Source organism: Patella vulgata, chromosome 6 (genome assembly GCF_932274485.2).
Source record: "Patella vulgata chromosome 6, xgPatVulg1.2, whole genome shotgun sequence".
Taxonomy (NCBI): domain Eukaryota; kingdom Metazoa; phylum Mollusca; class Gastropoda; family Patellidae; genus Patella; species Patella vulgata.
Window position 1 is genome coordinate 38,095,963 of NC_065884.2, and position 17,131 is coordinate 38,113,093.

Below are 17,131 nucleotides of genomic sequence, written 5' to 3' on the forward strand. Positions count from 1 at the left end.
TATTCGGTGTTCTATTAGGGGATTATATTCAATGAAGATTTAAATTTACCTAACAACTGGTCAGTGAATCCATCAATGTATGATCCAGTTATTATTTTAATATCTACCTGTACCTGGAATTCATACGGAGCGTGGAAGACGCTCGATTGGCAAACCATGCCGAGATCGTCTTCTTTTGCCACGTGGGTTTCGTGGTCTTTCTTAACTGAAGAATTTTTTCAACGATACGGCTATATTACGTATCGATATAAATATTGCTGGAACGTATCGATACATATCGGTGTATTGATATATCGACACAGCCCTAATACTGAGACAGTTTCTAGATGATGTATTAAATTTTCAAACTCATTTTAACCTTACATTAATGGATTTATTGATTTTAATATATCAGGCACCTTCAAGTGAATCAGCAGCTGCAAAAAAATCGAAGGTAGCAGATGCTGTGGTAGCTTTAGATATAAAGAAAGAAGCTCAAGAGGGAAGGGTAATGATATACTAATAAAGTATTTTTTATACGCCCACATTTTCATGTGGACTTATTATGCCATGTCCGTCTGGACGTCCGCCCACGATTTGTTTGTGGACACAATTTTTATCCGATTTTGACGAAACTTGAAATATAGGTCTATCTTCTAAAGATATCGGTCCCTTTCGATATTTGCATGTATAAGACCATAATTTCATGGATTATGGCCCCTGATTGTACGAAAAATTACGGTTGTAGCGCATATCGGATCGTAACGTCCTGAATTATTATCCTTGATGGTACGAAAAATCGCATTTTTAGCTTGTAGTCCCTCTACAGGTCACAATTTTTTTATCCGATTTAAACAAAACGTTTGAATATATCACCATTACACCCTAATGATGATTGAGTTCGAATTTCGTGAAAATCGTACCAAAACTACCAGACTAAATTCTCAGCCATAATTGTTAACATAAGATCGTTTTAATGATTTTTTTTTAGAATAGTTGAATATAAACTTACATTTCAAGTTTCAACAAAATCGGATAAAAATTGTGACCTCTATAGTGTCCACAAGCTAAAAACGTGATTTTTCGTACAAACAGGGGCCATAATCCATGAAGTTTCAATCCAATACATGCCAATATCGAAAGGAACCGACATCTTTTGGAGATAAACCCATATTTCAAGTTTCGTCAAAATTGGATAAGAATTGTGACCTGTAGAGTGTCCACAAACAAATTGTGGACGGACGGACAGGGGCGACGACAATATACGTCCACATGAAAATGTAGGCGTATAAAAACTATAATCAGAAAAAAACGATAAGGGTATCCGTGTTACCGTATCAGTTGTTTGTAATGTTATTATATTGTTCGTTAAATCATGCAAAGTGAAAAATTAACTGTTTTTAAACAATGATAGTTAATTTTTATTTGCCAGTGTGACAGTTTGAATTGACTCCCGGTGTGTGTTTGCTCCTGGGCACTTGCGCATGTCCGAAACTGTTGTTAGCGTTAACAACGAAACTATATCTACTTCCGGTATTGTGAGATGGTTCCTGATCACTGATCAGTTCAGGGAAAAGTTTACGTATTTGGTTAGAGTTTTGTCATGAAAAAACGTACTTATTATCGTGATTAGCTGTTGTTTTAGTGATCAGTAGTTACACGATCAACAGATCTAAGTTGATTGGCTTGAAACTAATACTTCTATCGTTCGTAATTTGTTGCGGTTGTGTTTTTTTTTATAGTGATTACGTTACACTTTTTGAGGTGTTAACTATGTTTTAATAATTAAAAATTTTGCAGATTGAATATTGGCCTTTATATGATTGGGATTTCTCTGTATCACTGTTATTTTAATTTTGTACTTCTTATTAAAATTTTTACAACTTCACAATATAGCCTTTCTGTTTATTACTCATATTAGGGTTTCAGGTCACGTGACTATAGCGTGAAATCTGACAGTCAGCGGCTGGAATATAGTCCACTTCAAAATACGATTCTGAATTACTATTTTATTTAAATGTATTACTAGCAATTGTATTGTAATAGTTTAATATCATTCTCAATGTCTGCAGAGATTAAGGCTAAAAAATTATCGAAAAATAAGCGAAATTACCGTTTTTGTACGGGAGACACTCGCGGGAAAATACCGCTCTGATTTTCCATCAACACGAATTGCTACGACTCACTTTATTAGTGAATCAGCGCCTTAGTCAATTTGTATTTCTACTTTTTATCGATATAAACAAACAATAGAAACTCGACACCTTCTCCTGATATTAATACTGTAAATATTGGTAGATAATAGTGTAGAAACCGATTTGACCATCAGAAAATCTTAGGGGAAATCCTATCACGGGGGAGTCAATGCACACAACTGCGCATGCGCTTAACGGTAATCACACACCAGGAACCATCTCAAACTGTCACACCGGTACTAAAATTAAAACCTTTCGGAAATATAAACTGCTCCCTCTTTTTTACTGCTAGTCGCATTTTTTTTTTTTTTTTAATTTTTAAAATTCTTTGGCTTTCATAATTTTTTTTAATATCTCTCTGAATTTTATATATTATTTTTTATGTTCATTCATTTTTGTGCCATACCACTAATAGAACTCCCAGCAGCAGTAGCATTCATCCTACTTTATTGGAAGTGGAAACATTTTCCTGGCAAAAATTACAATACTGGTCCACCGTAATTGAAATTATTTTCAATCAAACAAAACTGTTGATCAAATTTATTCTGAAATTTTGGACGATTCAATTTTGATATTATTGACATTAGAAAGTTCCATCAGTCAAACATAACTGTTGATCAAATTTATTCTGACATTTTGGACTATTTAGGGTTTCAAACTGCATAGCTTGTGTGAAACACTATTGTTTTTGTTAAGATTATTATTCTTCTTCTTATTAGGCTTTCAGACTTTGTCTGAAAGACTGTTGTTTTTACTAAAATTATTATTTTTTTTTTTAGCTGGAGCCTATTTCTCAGTGCCTGTAACAGATACCGATATGGGACCTAATTTTCTATTGGGAAACCATGTGGTGGCTACTTGATAAACTATTTTTGAAACTTCTGCACAGACCGGAAGTGGTTGAATTTGGTGCGGCACCAAAAAATTAAAAACGGCTGTAGCTTCGTCAATTCTGTACCTATTTTCATACAAATGACATTTTCAGAAACCCTGAGTCTTTTGTCGGACGATAGCAGTTGAAAATTTTGAAATTTCGAAACTTCGTCGCTGACTTCTAGCGTTCGAAAAATGAAAAATTTTGTTCAACAGACAATTTTTGTTAGTTTTCAAAATTTTCAAATTTGACCTACATTTTTGGATACCTGAAGACCATCCGATTCTAGAAATATAAGTTTCATTCCAAGTTATCGCCCTTTATTTTTCGATTTTTTTCGAATTTTCTGCCCATTTCCCAACCCTTATATTTTTGGGAAAGGATAAATCGATATTTCTGAAAGTCCTGGAACATAAAGCTATATAGTCAGACCGCTGGATAAAGCAATTTCAACAACGGTCCGGAAACCGGAAGTAGTCGAAATAATGTCCGATATTTCGGAAAAAAATCAAAAAATGGGTGTTTTGGGGAAAAACTCGATTTCTCCGTCCAATATCAATGGATTAAACGAATTAAGCTTTCGTTGAGTGGCCTGAGGAATGGACTGTCGTATGATGCCCAATTTATACGGATACTATGACCAAGCAGCAAAATATGAGAAGCTGAAAATCAAGTATTTTCTGATTTGGGGCGTTTTTGGGCGCCTGTATCTCGAAATCTTAACCGCAACTTTTTTTTTAACTTTCTCTATCGAGAGTCCATTCGATAGTCTTGTGAATTATGCCATCCAATAAGACTTTGAAATGTCTGGAATACGATAAAAAAAAGGGACTGAAAATCGAAAAAAGGCGAAAAATCGTGAAATTTTGCAAAATGCTCTATTACTTTATTATTTAAACAAATTTTTACAAAAAGATTACAGATTCGGATAGCTGACCTAATTACGATTCTAACGATGTATAATATGTATTGAGTTATTGAAATTTAATTTTCGATATTTTGACATTTTTGCATTTTTGGCACCTTTGAACATAGGATTTCTCAGGGTCATTTTATCTGATCAGATAATGTAATATATCATTACAGAGCCCTGCCGCTATTTAATTGCCCAAACTGGTTATTAAAACTATTCCGACAATAATCTCCATACCGGAAGTATTCAAAAAATGAAAAAAAAAGTTTAAAAAATTGTCGCTCTTGCGAAAAGCTGGATTTCTCGGTCAGATATTACCGGACCAAAAGAAGTAAAGTGTCTTTGGATAGCCCCATTAATGGACTATTATATGGCATCTCAATGGTACGATTTCGATGGTTAGAAAATAAATTGTGGTACGCCGAAAATCTAGTACCGGTATTTTCCGGTTTTGGAGTCATTTTAAGACGTCTTTTTCTCGAAAACGACAACTCCGATTTTTCTGAAACTTTTTTAACGCAGAGTCCTATGGGTGGGCTATGGCGTGAGTCCAACAATAAAAGCATTGAAATAACATAAGTTGTCCAAAAAGAGCCTCAATCTTAGAAAAAAGTTGAAAAATCCTTAGATTACTGAAAATGATCTTCTAATTTTCTTTCTTTGGAAAACAGCTGAATGGATTATTCTGAAACTTCTTGTACAGAAGGGAAGGTAACCAAACAACTTGTTAAAGCTATCCAGACAATGATCCAAAAAACGGAAGTAGTCGAAAAAATTTCGGATATTTTGAGAAAAAAAAAACGTAAAAATTAAAAAAATGGAGATCTTGCGAAAAAAGTGATTACTACGCCAGATTTCACCGAATCAAAACAACTAAAGTGTCATTGGATAGTTTGAACAATGGACAATCTTATGAGATCTAAATGGTAAAAATTCGTGGGTTAGGCAATATATAATGGAACGCTGAAAATCTATTATTTTCCTTTTTGGAGCCTATTCAGACGCTTTTATTTCGAAAACTTCTCTTATTTCCTTTCTTAAACTTCTGTTACTTAGAGTCCTAACGGTGGTCTATGGTGTGAATCCAAATTTAAAAGCCTCAATATAGTATAAATGGTCCAAAAGGGCCACAATCTTTGAAAAGAAGTCGAAAAATCGTTATATCTGTAAATCTGCTTCTAATGGTATAAGGGAGGTAAAACTGTCCAATGGATCTTTCTGAAACTTCTGGTACAGGAAATTAAGTTCCCATACCACATGTTAAATCTATCCCGATAATGATCCGTAAACAGGAAGTAGTCAAATAAATATTCAATATTTAAAAAAAAAAAAGACAGTAAAAAAAATCGGTGCTCTTGCAACAATCGGGATTTCACCGTCGGGTGTGACCGGATCAAAACATCTAAAGTATCGTTTGGTAGCTCGATAAATGGGCTATTGTTTTGACACACTTCCTGTCTGATTCCTGAAATTACTAAAATTATTATTATTATTATTATTATTTACCGCGGGAGCCTATTTCTCCATGATCGGAAACAGATATCGATCTGGGGTTCAATTTTCTCTCGGGGAAACCATGTGGTGGTTACTCAATAAAGTACTTTTGAAACTTCTGCGCAGACCGGAAGTGGCCGAATTTTGAACGGTAGCAATAAATCAAAAATCGGCCGTGGTTTCGCAAATTCTTTACCTACTTTAAAACAATTCACATTTTTGGAAACCCTGAATCTTTTCCGAGACAATGGCTATCTCACATTTTTCAATTTCGAACATTCATCTATGGATTTTGTCGTTCGAAATTTGAAAATTTAAATTTTTACAAAAAACTTTTTTATTAATGAATATTTTTTAGTCGTGTTTTACACAAAATTAACGAGTCATCTGACTTGGGCAAAAATGTGATTTTTTTTGTCTCAGTAATTTTCCTTGGCCGCCATTGGCTAATTCAGTTTTTCAGTCCTAGATTAATTATTTATTGCTCGATTTGTATAAAACAAAGTTCATATACTCCATTGTCTCAATTGTCATTTTTTTTGTTACCAATAGAGTTATCTGTCGGCGCCGGAAGTGGCTTAATTTTACCAAAAACTACAATTTTGACAGTTAGGTACCATTTTTCGAAAGCAAATATTATTTTTTTAAAAAACTGATATAACTAAAAGAGTGTGCCCTTTAAAGTCGCACAAAATGTTGGGAACAGTTTTTTTAATTTCGAGTTTCATTTTCGAGCAAATTCTATTAAGAGGTGAAAAAAGGTGTAAAATTGACCTATTTACAACCCATTCAGGCTTTTCAGATTTTAAGATAATTCTACGTAACTTTTATAAACTTGTAGCTATAATCTATACGAAGAAAATGTATGTTAAAATTAGTTTGTAATATAAGCAGTTACCTAGAAATGGGCAATTTTGCATAAGTCACTATTTTCGTTATTTTTCCTGTAAAATAGTCAATTATTATTGGATTTTCACAAAAGTGACACAATATAATTAAAAAAGCAAGTATGCGTCGTATCAAATTGATTACAATTTAAAATTGACACAGGCAGTGACGACATTTTATCAAAAAGTGCATTTTTAACTTTTAAAATCAATATTTTTTTCAAACAAGAATTTTTTAATATGTATTAATAATTTTAACTGTTTGTTTACATTCACACATTAATAAAATCCATAAGGTCATATAGATTTCACAAAATTGTTTCTAACTTGTTCAGTTGCGGAGAAATAGGCGATTTTCAACAGGTCACTTTTCAAGGTTTTTGGTCCATAAAAGTGTCAATTATTATTCGATTTTCATAAAATTTTCACTGTGTGATACCTAATGCCATTTACAATGTCATACAAGTAATTTAAGATTTTCATTATCACCGGAGGTAACGTCATTTTGGCAAAAACTGTATTTTTAGCCTTCAAAACAGATATTTTATTCAAATGAGTCTAATTTGTAATGTTTTTAAAATTATGATATTTGATTCCAATCAACAAATAGATTGAACCCATACGATCATACAGATACCAGAAAATGGTTTTTAACTTGTACGGTTGCAGAGAAATAGACGGTTTTATACAAGTCACTTTTCAAGGTTTTTGGTCTATAAAAGTGGCAATTATTATTCGATATACATAAAATTTTCACCATGTGATGCCTTATGCCATTTCTGATTTCATAAAACTAATTGAACATTTTCATTATCACCGGAAGTACTGTACACTTACATGTAACAAATGTATAAAATGAATTGATATTGCTGGATTTGGTTGATTCGGCGTCCATTTTATTTGATGTGTGCAATGCTTATGTGGAAACCTGTTTAATGGTTTCATTGGTACCGGAAGTGACATATGTTTAGGGTAACCGTAGTCATATAAATATATTTGATATTTAAAAAAACCCCAGTTAAAATCGGTGCTCTTGCAAAAATCGTGATTTCACGGTCGGGTGTGACCGGATTAAAACACCTAAAGTATCGTTTAGTAGCTCGATGAATGGGCTATTGTATGACACACTTCCTATCTGATTCCTGAAAGCCGGTTCAGTGCTGCTTGCAGGTCTAGTTAGGCTTTCAGACAAAAGTCTGAAAGCCTAATGTGATTACTAAAATTGTTAGGCTTTCAGACTTTTGTCTGAAAGACTATTGTTTTTACTAAAATTATTATTATTATTATTTATCCCGGGAGCCTATTTCTCCATGTTCGAAAACAGATATCGATCTGGAACCAAATATTCTGTTGGGAAACCAGGTGGTGGCTACTCCTTAAAACAATTTTGAAACTTCTGCACATACCGGAAGTGACCGAACTTTGGACTTTTTCGCGATATTGAAAATTGGCCTTGGTTTCGTCAATTCTTTACCTATTTTCAAACAAATAACATTTTTGGAAACCCCGATAATGGCTATCTCACATTTTTCAATTTCGAACATTCATCTATGGCTTTTGTCGTTCGAATTTTGAAAATACGTTGTTTACGAGACAATTTTTGTTATTTTTCAAAATTTTCAAATTTGACCTACATTTTTGGATACCTGAAGACAATCCAATTCCAGAAATATAAGTTTCATTCCGAGTTATCGCCCTTTATTTTTCGATTTTTTTTCGAATTTTCTGCCCATTTCCCAACCCATATATTTTTTGGAAAGGATAAATCGATATTTCTGAAGGTCCTGGAACATAAAGCTCTATAGTCAGACCGCTTGATAAAGCAATTTCAACAACGTTCCGGAAACCGGAAGTAGTCGAAATAATGATAGATATTTCGAAAAAAAAAGCAAAAAATGGGTGTTTTGGGGAAAAACTCGATTTCTCCGTCCATTATCAATGGATTAAACAAATTAAGCTTTCGTTGAGTGGCCCGAGGAATGGACTGTCGAATGATGCCCAATTTATACGGATACTATGACCAAGCAGCAAAATATGACAAGCTGAAAATCAAGTATTTTCTGATTTGGAGCGTTTTTGGACGCCTTTATCTCAAAAACTTAACCTACAATTTTTTTTTAACTTTCTCTTTCGAGAGTCCCTCCGGTAGTCTTGTGCATGAAAACATCCAATAAGTCTTTGAAATGTCTGGAATAGGATAAAAAAAAGGGACTGAAAATCGAAAAAAGTCGAAAAATCGTGAAATTTTGGAAAATGCTAAATTATTTTATTATTTAATCAGATTTTTACGAAAAGGTTACACATTCAGATAGCTGACCTAATTACGATTCTAACGATATATAATATGTATTGAGTTATTGAAATTTAATTTGTATTGTATTTAATATGTATTGAGTTATTGAAATTTAATTTTCGATATTTTGACATTTTTGAATTTTTGGCACTTTTGAACATAGGATTTCTCAGGGCCATTTTATCTGATCAGATAATGTAATATATCATTACAGAGCCCTGTGGCTATCTAATTGCCCAAATTGATTATTAAAACTATCCCGACAATAATCTCCATACCGGACGTATTCAAAAAATGAAGAAAAAGGTTAAAAAAAATTAGCGCTCTTGCGAAAAACTTGATTTCTCCATCAGATCTTAGCGGACCAAAAGAACTAAAGTGTCGCTGGATAGCCCCATTAATGGACTATCATTTGACATCTGAATGATACGATTTAGATGGCTAGAAAATAAATTATGGTACGCCGAAAATCTAGTATTTTCCGTTTTGGAGCATTTTGAGAGGCCTTTTTCTCAAACACAACAACTACGTTTTTTCTTAAACTTTTTTTACTCAGAGTCCTATGGGTGGACTATGACATCAGTCCAAAAATAAAAGCATTGAAATAACATAAGTAGTCCAAAGAGAGCCTCAATCTTGGAAAAAAGTTGAAAAATCCTTAAATTACTGAAAATGATCTAATTTTCTTTCTTTGGAAAACAGCTAAATCGATTATTCTGAAACTTCTTGTACAGAAGGTAAGGTAACCAAACAACTTGTTAAAGCTATCCCGACAGTGATCCAAAAACCGGAAGTAGTAAAAAAAAATTCCGATAGTTTGAGAAAAAAAAAGTAAAAAAATGGTGATCTTGCGAAAAAAGTGATTACTACGCCAGATTTCACCGAATCAAAACAACTAAAATGTCATTGGATAGTCCGAACAATGGACGATCTTGTGACATCTTAAAAGGTGAAAATTCGCGGGTTAGGCAATATATAATGGAACGCTGAAAATCTATTATCTTTCTTTTTGGAGCCTATTCAGACGCTTTTATTTCGAAAACTTATCTTATTTTCTTTGTTAAACTTCTGTTACTTAGAGTCCTAAAGGTGGTCTATGGTGTGAATCCAAATTTAAAAGCCTCAATATAGTATAAATGGTCCAAAGGGGCCACAATCTTTGAAAAAATTCGAAAAATCGTTATATCTGTAAATCTGCTTCTAATGGTATAAGGGAGGTAAAACTGTCCAATGGATCTTTCTGAAACTTCTGGTACAGGAAGTTAAGTTCCCATATCACTTGTTAAATCTATCCCGATAATGATCCGTAAAGAGGAAGTAGTCAAAAATATATTTGATATTTAAAAAAAAAAAGACAGTAAAAAAATCGGTGCTCTTGCGACAATCAGGATTTCACCGTCGGGTGTGACCGGATCAAAACATCTAAAGTATCGTTTGGTAGCTCGATAAATGGGCTATTGTGTGACACACTTCTTGTCTGATTCCTGAAAGCCGGTTCAGTACTGCTTGCAGGTCTAGTTATTATTATTTTTTTTTTCCGCGGGAGCCTATTTCTCCATGATCGAAAACAGATATCGATCTGGAACCAAATTTTCTATCGGGAAACCATGTGGTGGCTACTTGATAAACTATTTTTGAAACTTCTGCGCAGACCGGAAGTGGCCGAATTTTCGTGCGGTGCCAAAAAAATTAAAAAACGGCTGTAGCTTCGTCAATTCTGTACCTATTTTCATACAAATGACATTTTCAGAAACCCTGAGTCTTTTGTCGGACGATAGCAGTTGAAAATTTCGTAATTTCGAAACTTCGTCGCTGACTTCTAGCGTTCGAAAAATGAAAAATTTTGTATAACAGACAATTTTGTTATTTTTCAAAATTTTCAAATTTGACCTACATTTTTGGATACCTGAAGACCATCTGATTCTAGAAATATAAGTTTCATTCAGAGTTATCGCCCTTTATTTTTCGATTTTTTTTCGAATTTTCTGCCCATTTCCCAACCCTTATATTTTTGGGAAAGGATAAATCGATATTTCTGAAATTCCTGGAACATAAAGCTATATAGTCAGACCGCTGGATAAAGCAATTTCAACAACGGTCCGGAAACCGGAAGTAGTCGAAATAATGTCCGATATTTCGGAAAAAAATCAAAAAATGGGTGTTTTGGGGAAAAACTCGATTTCTCCGTCCAATATCAATGGATTAAACAAATTAAGCTTTCGTTGAGTGGCCCGAGGAATGGACTGTCGAATGATGCCCAATTTATACGGATAATATGACCAAGCAGCAAAATATGACAACCTGAAAATCAAGTATTTTCTGATTTGGGGCGTTTTTGGACGCCTGTATCTCGAAATCTTAACCGCAACTTTTTTTTTAACTTTCTCTATCGAGAGTCCCATTCGATAGTCTTGTGAATTATGCCATCCAATAAGACTTTGAAATGTCTGGAATACGATAAAAAAGGGACTGAAAATCGAAAAAAGTCGAAAAAATCGTGAAATTTTGCCAAATGCTCTATTACTTTATTATTTAAACAAATTTTTACAAAAAGATTACAGATTCGGATAGCTGACCTAATTACGATTCTAACGATGTATAATATGTATTGAAATTTAATTTTCGATATTTTGACATTTTTGCATTTTTGGCACCTTTGAACATAGGATTTCTCAGGGTTATTTTATCTGATCAGATAATGTAATATATCATTACAGAGCCCTGCCGCTATTTAATTGCCCAAACTGGTTATTAAAACTATTCCGACAATAATCTCCATACCGGAAGTATTCAAAAAATGAAAAAAAAAGGTTAAAAAATTGTCGCTCTTGCGAAAAGCTGGATTTCTCGGTCAGATATTACCGGACCAAAAGAAGTAAAGTGTCTTTGGATAGCCCCATTAATGAACTATTATATGGCATCTCAATGGTACGATTTCGATGGTTAGAAAATAAATTGTGGTACGCCGAAAATCTAGTATTTTCCATTTTTGGGGCCTTTTTAGACGTCTTTTTCTCGAAAACGACATCTCCGATTTTTCTGAAACTGTTTTAACGCAGAGTCCTATGGCTGGGCTATGGCGTGAGGCCAACAATAAAAGCATTGAAATAACATAAGTTGTCCAATAAGAGCCTCAATCTTGGAAAAAAGTTGAAAAATCCTTAGATTACTGAAAATGATCTTCTAATTTTCTTTCTTTGGAAAACAGCTGAATGGATTATTCTGAAACTTCGGGTACAGAAGGTAAGGTAACCAAACAACTTGTTAAAGCTATCCCGACAATGATCCAAAAAACGGAAGTACTCGAAAGAATTTCGGATATTTTGAGAAAAAAAAACGTAAAAATTAAAAAAATGGAGATCTTGCGAAAAAAGTGATTACTACGCCAGATTTCACCAAATCAAAACAACTAAAGTGTCATTGGATAGTTCGAACAATGGACAATCTTATGAGATCTAAATGGTAAAAATTCGTGGGTTAGGCAATATATAATGGAACGCTGAAAATCTATTATTTTCCTTTTTGGAGCCTATTCAGACGCTTTTATTTCGAAAACTTCTCTTATTTCCTTTCTTAAACTTCTGTTACTTAGAGTCCTAACGGTGGTCTATGGTGTAAATCCAAATTTAAAAGTGTGAATCCAAATTTAAAAGCCTCAATATAGTATAAATGGTCCAAAAGGGCCACAATCTTTGAAAAGAAGTCGAAAAATCTTTATATCTGTAAATCTGCTTCTAATGGTATAAGGGAGGTAAAACTGTCCAATGGATCTTTCTGAAACTTCTGGTACAGGAAATTAAGTTCCCATACCACTTGTTAAATCTATCCCGATAATGATCCGTAAACAGGAAGTAGTCAAATAAATATTCGATATTTAAAAAAAAAGACAGTAAAAAAAATCTGTGCCCTTGCAACAATCGGGATTTCACCGTCGGGTGTGACCGGATCAAAACATCTAAATTATCGTTTGGTAGCTCGATAAATGGGCTATTGTATGACACGCTTCCTGTCTGATTCCTGAAAGCCGGTTCAGTGCTGCTTGCAGGTCTAGTTATTATTGTCCCCCGCCTTTCGAAGAAAGCAGGGGACTATTAAAATGGGTTCGTCCGTCTGTCTGTCTGTCTGTCTGTCTGTCCGTCTGTCTGTCCGTCACACTTTTTGGGACACAATAACTCTCTTCCTAATTGAGCTAGAATGTTCAAACTTGGTGTATGTGTTTATTAGGCCAATGCCTTGATGGAGTTCGAAGATGAGCATTTTCCGCTTAGGGTAAGCAGAGATAAGCAATTTGATTGGTTGATGCTTTGGGACACGATAACTCTCTTCCTAATTGGGCTAGAATGTTCAAACTTGGTGTATGTGTTGATTAGGTCAATGCCTTGATGGAGTTCGAAGATGAGCATTTTCCGCTTAGGGTAAGCAGAGATAAGCAATTTGATTGGTTGATGCTTTGGGACACGATAACTTTTAATTGAGCTAGAATGTTCAAACTTGGTGTATGTGTTTATTAGGTCAATGCCTTGATGGAGTTCGAAGATGAGCATTTTCCGCTTAGGGTAAGCAGAGATAAGCAATTTGATTGGTTGATACTTTGGGGCACGATAACTCTCTTCCTAATTGAGCTAGAATGTTCAAACTTGGTGTATGTGTTGATTAGGTCAATGCCTTGATGGAGTTCGAAGATGAGCATTTTCCGCTTTGGGTAAGCAGAGATAAGCAATTTGATTGGTTGATGCTTTGGGACACGATAACTTTAGTTCTAATTAAGTGAGATTGATGAAACTTGGTGTATAGATTTATTATATGAATACCTTAACTAAGTTCGATAATGAACATTTTTTGCTGAGGGTAAGCAGAGTGATAAGCAATTTGATTGGTAGAAACTTTGGAACACAATAACTCTCCTTCTAATTGAGGTAGAATGTTCAAACTTGGCATAGGTGTCTATTAGGTGAATGTTTAAACTTGATGTATATGTAGATGTTCATTAGGTGAATGTCTTGACTGAGTTCAATAATTAACATTTCGAGCTGAAGCTAAGCAGAGCTAATCGATTTCATTTGTCGATGGTTTGGGACAAGATAATCTTGATTCTATCTGATAGAGAGTGATGAAACTTAGTGAAAAAAATAAATGTGCGATTAATTAATATGTGTCATCTATTTATTTTGCAATTTCGGCGGGGGACATCAGCCTCACTGTTGGCTTGTTTATTAGGGTTTCACACTGCGTAGCTTGTGTGAAACACTATTGTTTTTGTTAAAATGATTCGTATTATTATTAGGGTTTCACACTGCGTAGCTTGTGTGAAACACTATTGTTTTTGTTAAAATTATTCTTATTATTATTCTTATTATTATTATTTTTTTTTTTTCCAATTTGATTGTATCTCAGAAACTACTTGTCGGATTGATTCGATGTCTTCGGTTTTACTGGAAAAGTGGGTGTGACTTAGATATTAAAGCTATTTCGAACGTTCTGCGACAATGCGAAATGTCCGAAATCGTCGAATTTGTCGATTTTTGAAATATTGCCGTAATATTAACAATAATCGTCGGATTTTAACATTGAATACATTTTTATAGAGCCAGAGACAAGGCACATAGCCACGGTTCTTTAGATTTTTGATTTTCCACGAATCGTCGGAGATATTAGACGCCAAATTTTGAAAATTTAAATTTTTACAAAAAACATTTTTATTTATGAATATTTTAATGTGGTATTTTACTCAGGGTTAAAGAGCCATCTGATTTGACCAAAAATGGCACCATTTACAACCCATTCAGGCTTTTCATATTTTAAAATATTTCTTCGCAACTTTCATAAACTTGTAGCATTAATCCATACGAAGAGAATCTATCTCAAAATTAGTTTGTAATATGAGCAGTTGCCGAGAAATGGTCAATTTTGCATGAGTCACTTTTTACGCTATTGTGTCTGTAAAAGAGTCAATTATTATTGGATTTTCATAAAAGTGACACCATTTGATGCGTAATGTCAATTGTGACTAGTTCAACTCAATTTAACATTTTCCATATCACCGGAAATAACGAAATTTCGGCAAAAACTGTATTTATAGCCTTAGAAACAAATAATTTATTGAAATGAGTCGTATTTGTTGTTTGTTTAAAATTTTGATATTTGATTCTAATCAACTAATAGAATGAATCTATACGATCATATAGATATCACAAAATGGTTTCTAACTTGTTCAGTTGTGGAGAAATAGACGATTTTCAACAGGTCACTTTTCAAGGTTTTTGGTCCATAAAAGTGTCAATTATTATTCGATTTTAATAAAATTTTCACTGTGCGATACCTAATGCCATTTACGATTTCATACAAGTAATTTAAGATTTTCATTATCACCGGAAGTAACGTCATTTTGGCAAAATTATGACATTTGATACCAATCAACAAATGGATAGAACCCATACGAGCATACAGATACCAGAAAATGGTTTCTAGCTTGTACGGTTGCAGAGAAATAGACGGTTTTCTACAAGTCACTTTTCAAGGTTTTTGGTCTATAAAAGTGGCAATTTTTATTTGATTTACATAAAATTTTCACCATGTGATGCATTATGTCATTTCTGATTTCATGAATCTAATTGAACATTTTCATTATCACCGGAAGTACTGTACACTTACATGTAACAAATGTATAAAATGAATTGATATTCCTGGATTTGGTTGATTCGGCGTCCATTTTATTTGATGTGTGCAATGCTTATGTGGAAACCTGTTTAATGGTTTCATTGTTACCGGAAGTGACATATGTTTAGGGTAACGTGGCACCGGTGAAACCCGTCATTACTGCTTCGCAGTTCTAGTTATTATTATTTTTTTTTTTGGTATAGCCTATTTCTTAGTGCCTGTAACAGATACCGATATGGGAACTAATTTTCTATCAGGAAACCATGTGGTGGCTACTTGATAAACTATTTTTGAAACTTCTGCGCAGACCGGAAGTGGCCGAATTTCGTGCAGTGCATAAAAATTAAAAAACGGCCGTAGCTTCGTCAATTCTGTACCTATTTTCATACAAATAACTTTTTCAGAAACCGTGAGTCTTTTCTCGGACGATAGCAGTTGAAAATTTCGAAACTTCGTCGCTGACTTCTAGCCTTCGAAAAATGAAAAATTTTGTTTAAAAGACAATTTTTGTTATTTTTCAAATTTGACCTACATTTTTGGATACCTGAAGACCATCCGATTCCAGAAATATAAGTTTCATTCCAAGTTATCGCTCTTTATTTTTCGATTTTTTTCGAATTTTCTGCCCATTTCCCAACCCTTATATTTTTGGGAAAGGATAAATCGATATTTCTGAAAGTCCTGGAACATAAAGCTCTATAGTCAGACCGCTGGATAAAGCAATTTCAACAACGGTCCGGAAACCGGAAGTAATCGAAATAATGTCCAATATTTCAGGAAAAAATCAAAAAATGGGTGTTTTGGGGAAAAACTCGATTTCTCCGTCCAATATCAATGGATTAAACGAATTAAGCTTTCGTTGAGTGGCCTGAGGAATGGACTGTCGTATGATGCCCACTTTATACGGATACTATGACCAAGCAGCAAAATATGAGAAGCTGAAAATCAAGTATTTTCTGATTTGGGGCGTTTTTGGGCGCCTGTATCTCGAAATCTTTACCGCAACTTTTTTTTTAACTTTCTCTATCGAGAGTCCATTCGATAGTCTTGTGAATTATGCCATCCAATAAGACTTTGAAATGTCTGGAATACGATAAAAAAAAAGGGACTGAAAATCGAAAAAAGGCGAAAAATCGTGAAATTTTGCAAAATGCTCTATTACTTTATTATTTAAACAAATTTTTACAAAAAGATTACAGATTCGGATAGCTGACCTAATTACGATTCTAACGATGTATAATATGTATTGAGTTATTGAAATTTAATTTTCGAGATTTTGACATTTTTGAATTTTTGGCACTTTTGAACATAGGATTTCTCAGGGCCATTTTATCTGATCAGATAATGTAATATATCATTACAGAGCCCTGTGGCTATCTAATTGCCCAACCCCGACAATAATCTCCATACCGGACGTATTCAAAAAAGGAAGAAAAAGGTTAAAAAAAATTAGCGCTCGTGCGAAAAACTTGATTTCTCCATCAGATCTTAGCGGACCAAAAGAACTAAAATGTCGCTGGATAGCCCCATTAATGGACTATCATATGACATCTGAATGATGCGATTTAGATGGCTAGAAAATAAATTATGGTACGCCAAAAATCTAGTATTTTCCGTTTTGGAGCATTTTGAGAGGCCTTTTTCTCAAACACAACTACGTTTTTTCTTAAACTTTTTTTACTCAAGAGTCCTATGGGTGGACTATGGCGTGAGTCCAAAAATAAAAGCATTGAAATAACATAAGTTGTCTAAAAAGAGCCTCAATCTTGGAAAAAAGTTGAAAAATCCTCAAATTACTGAAAATGCTCTTCTATTATTCTTTGTTTTGAAAACAGCTCA

General features: G+C 33.8%; 1 protein-coding gene across 7 annotated transcripts in view; it reads left to right on the top strand.

Moving 5' to 3' along the window:
- LOC126825389 (X-ray repair cross-complementing protein 5) overlaps positions 1–17,131 on the top strand; it is a 284,666-nt gene that overhangs the window by 263,051 nt on the left and 4,484 nt on the right. For all 7 annotated transcript variants that reach the window (XM_050555024.2, XM_050555025.2, XM_050555022.2 and 4 more), the window contains one exon: positions 395–487. In XM_050555024.2, the coding sequence (XP_050410981.1) occupies positions 395–487 (93 nt within the window). The remainder of the gene's footprint in view (positions 1–394; positions 488–17,131) is intronic.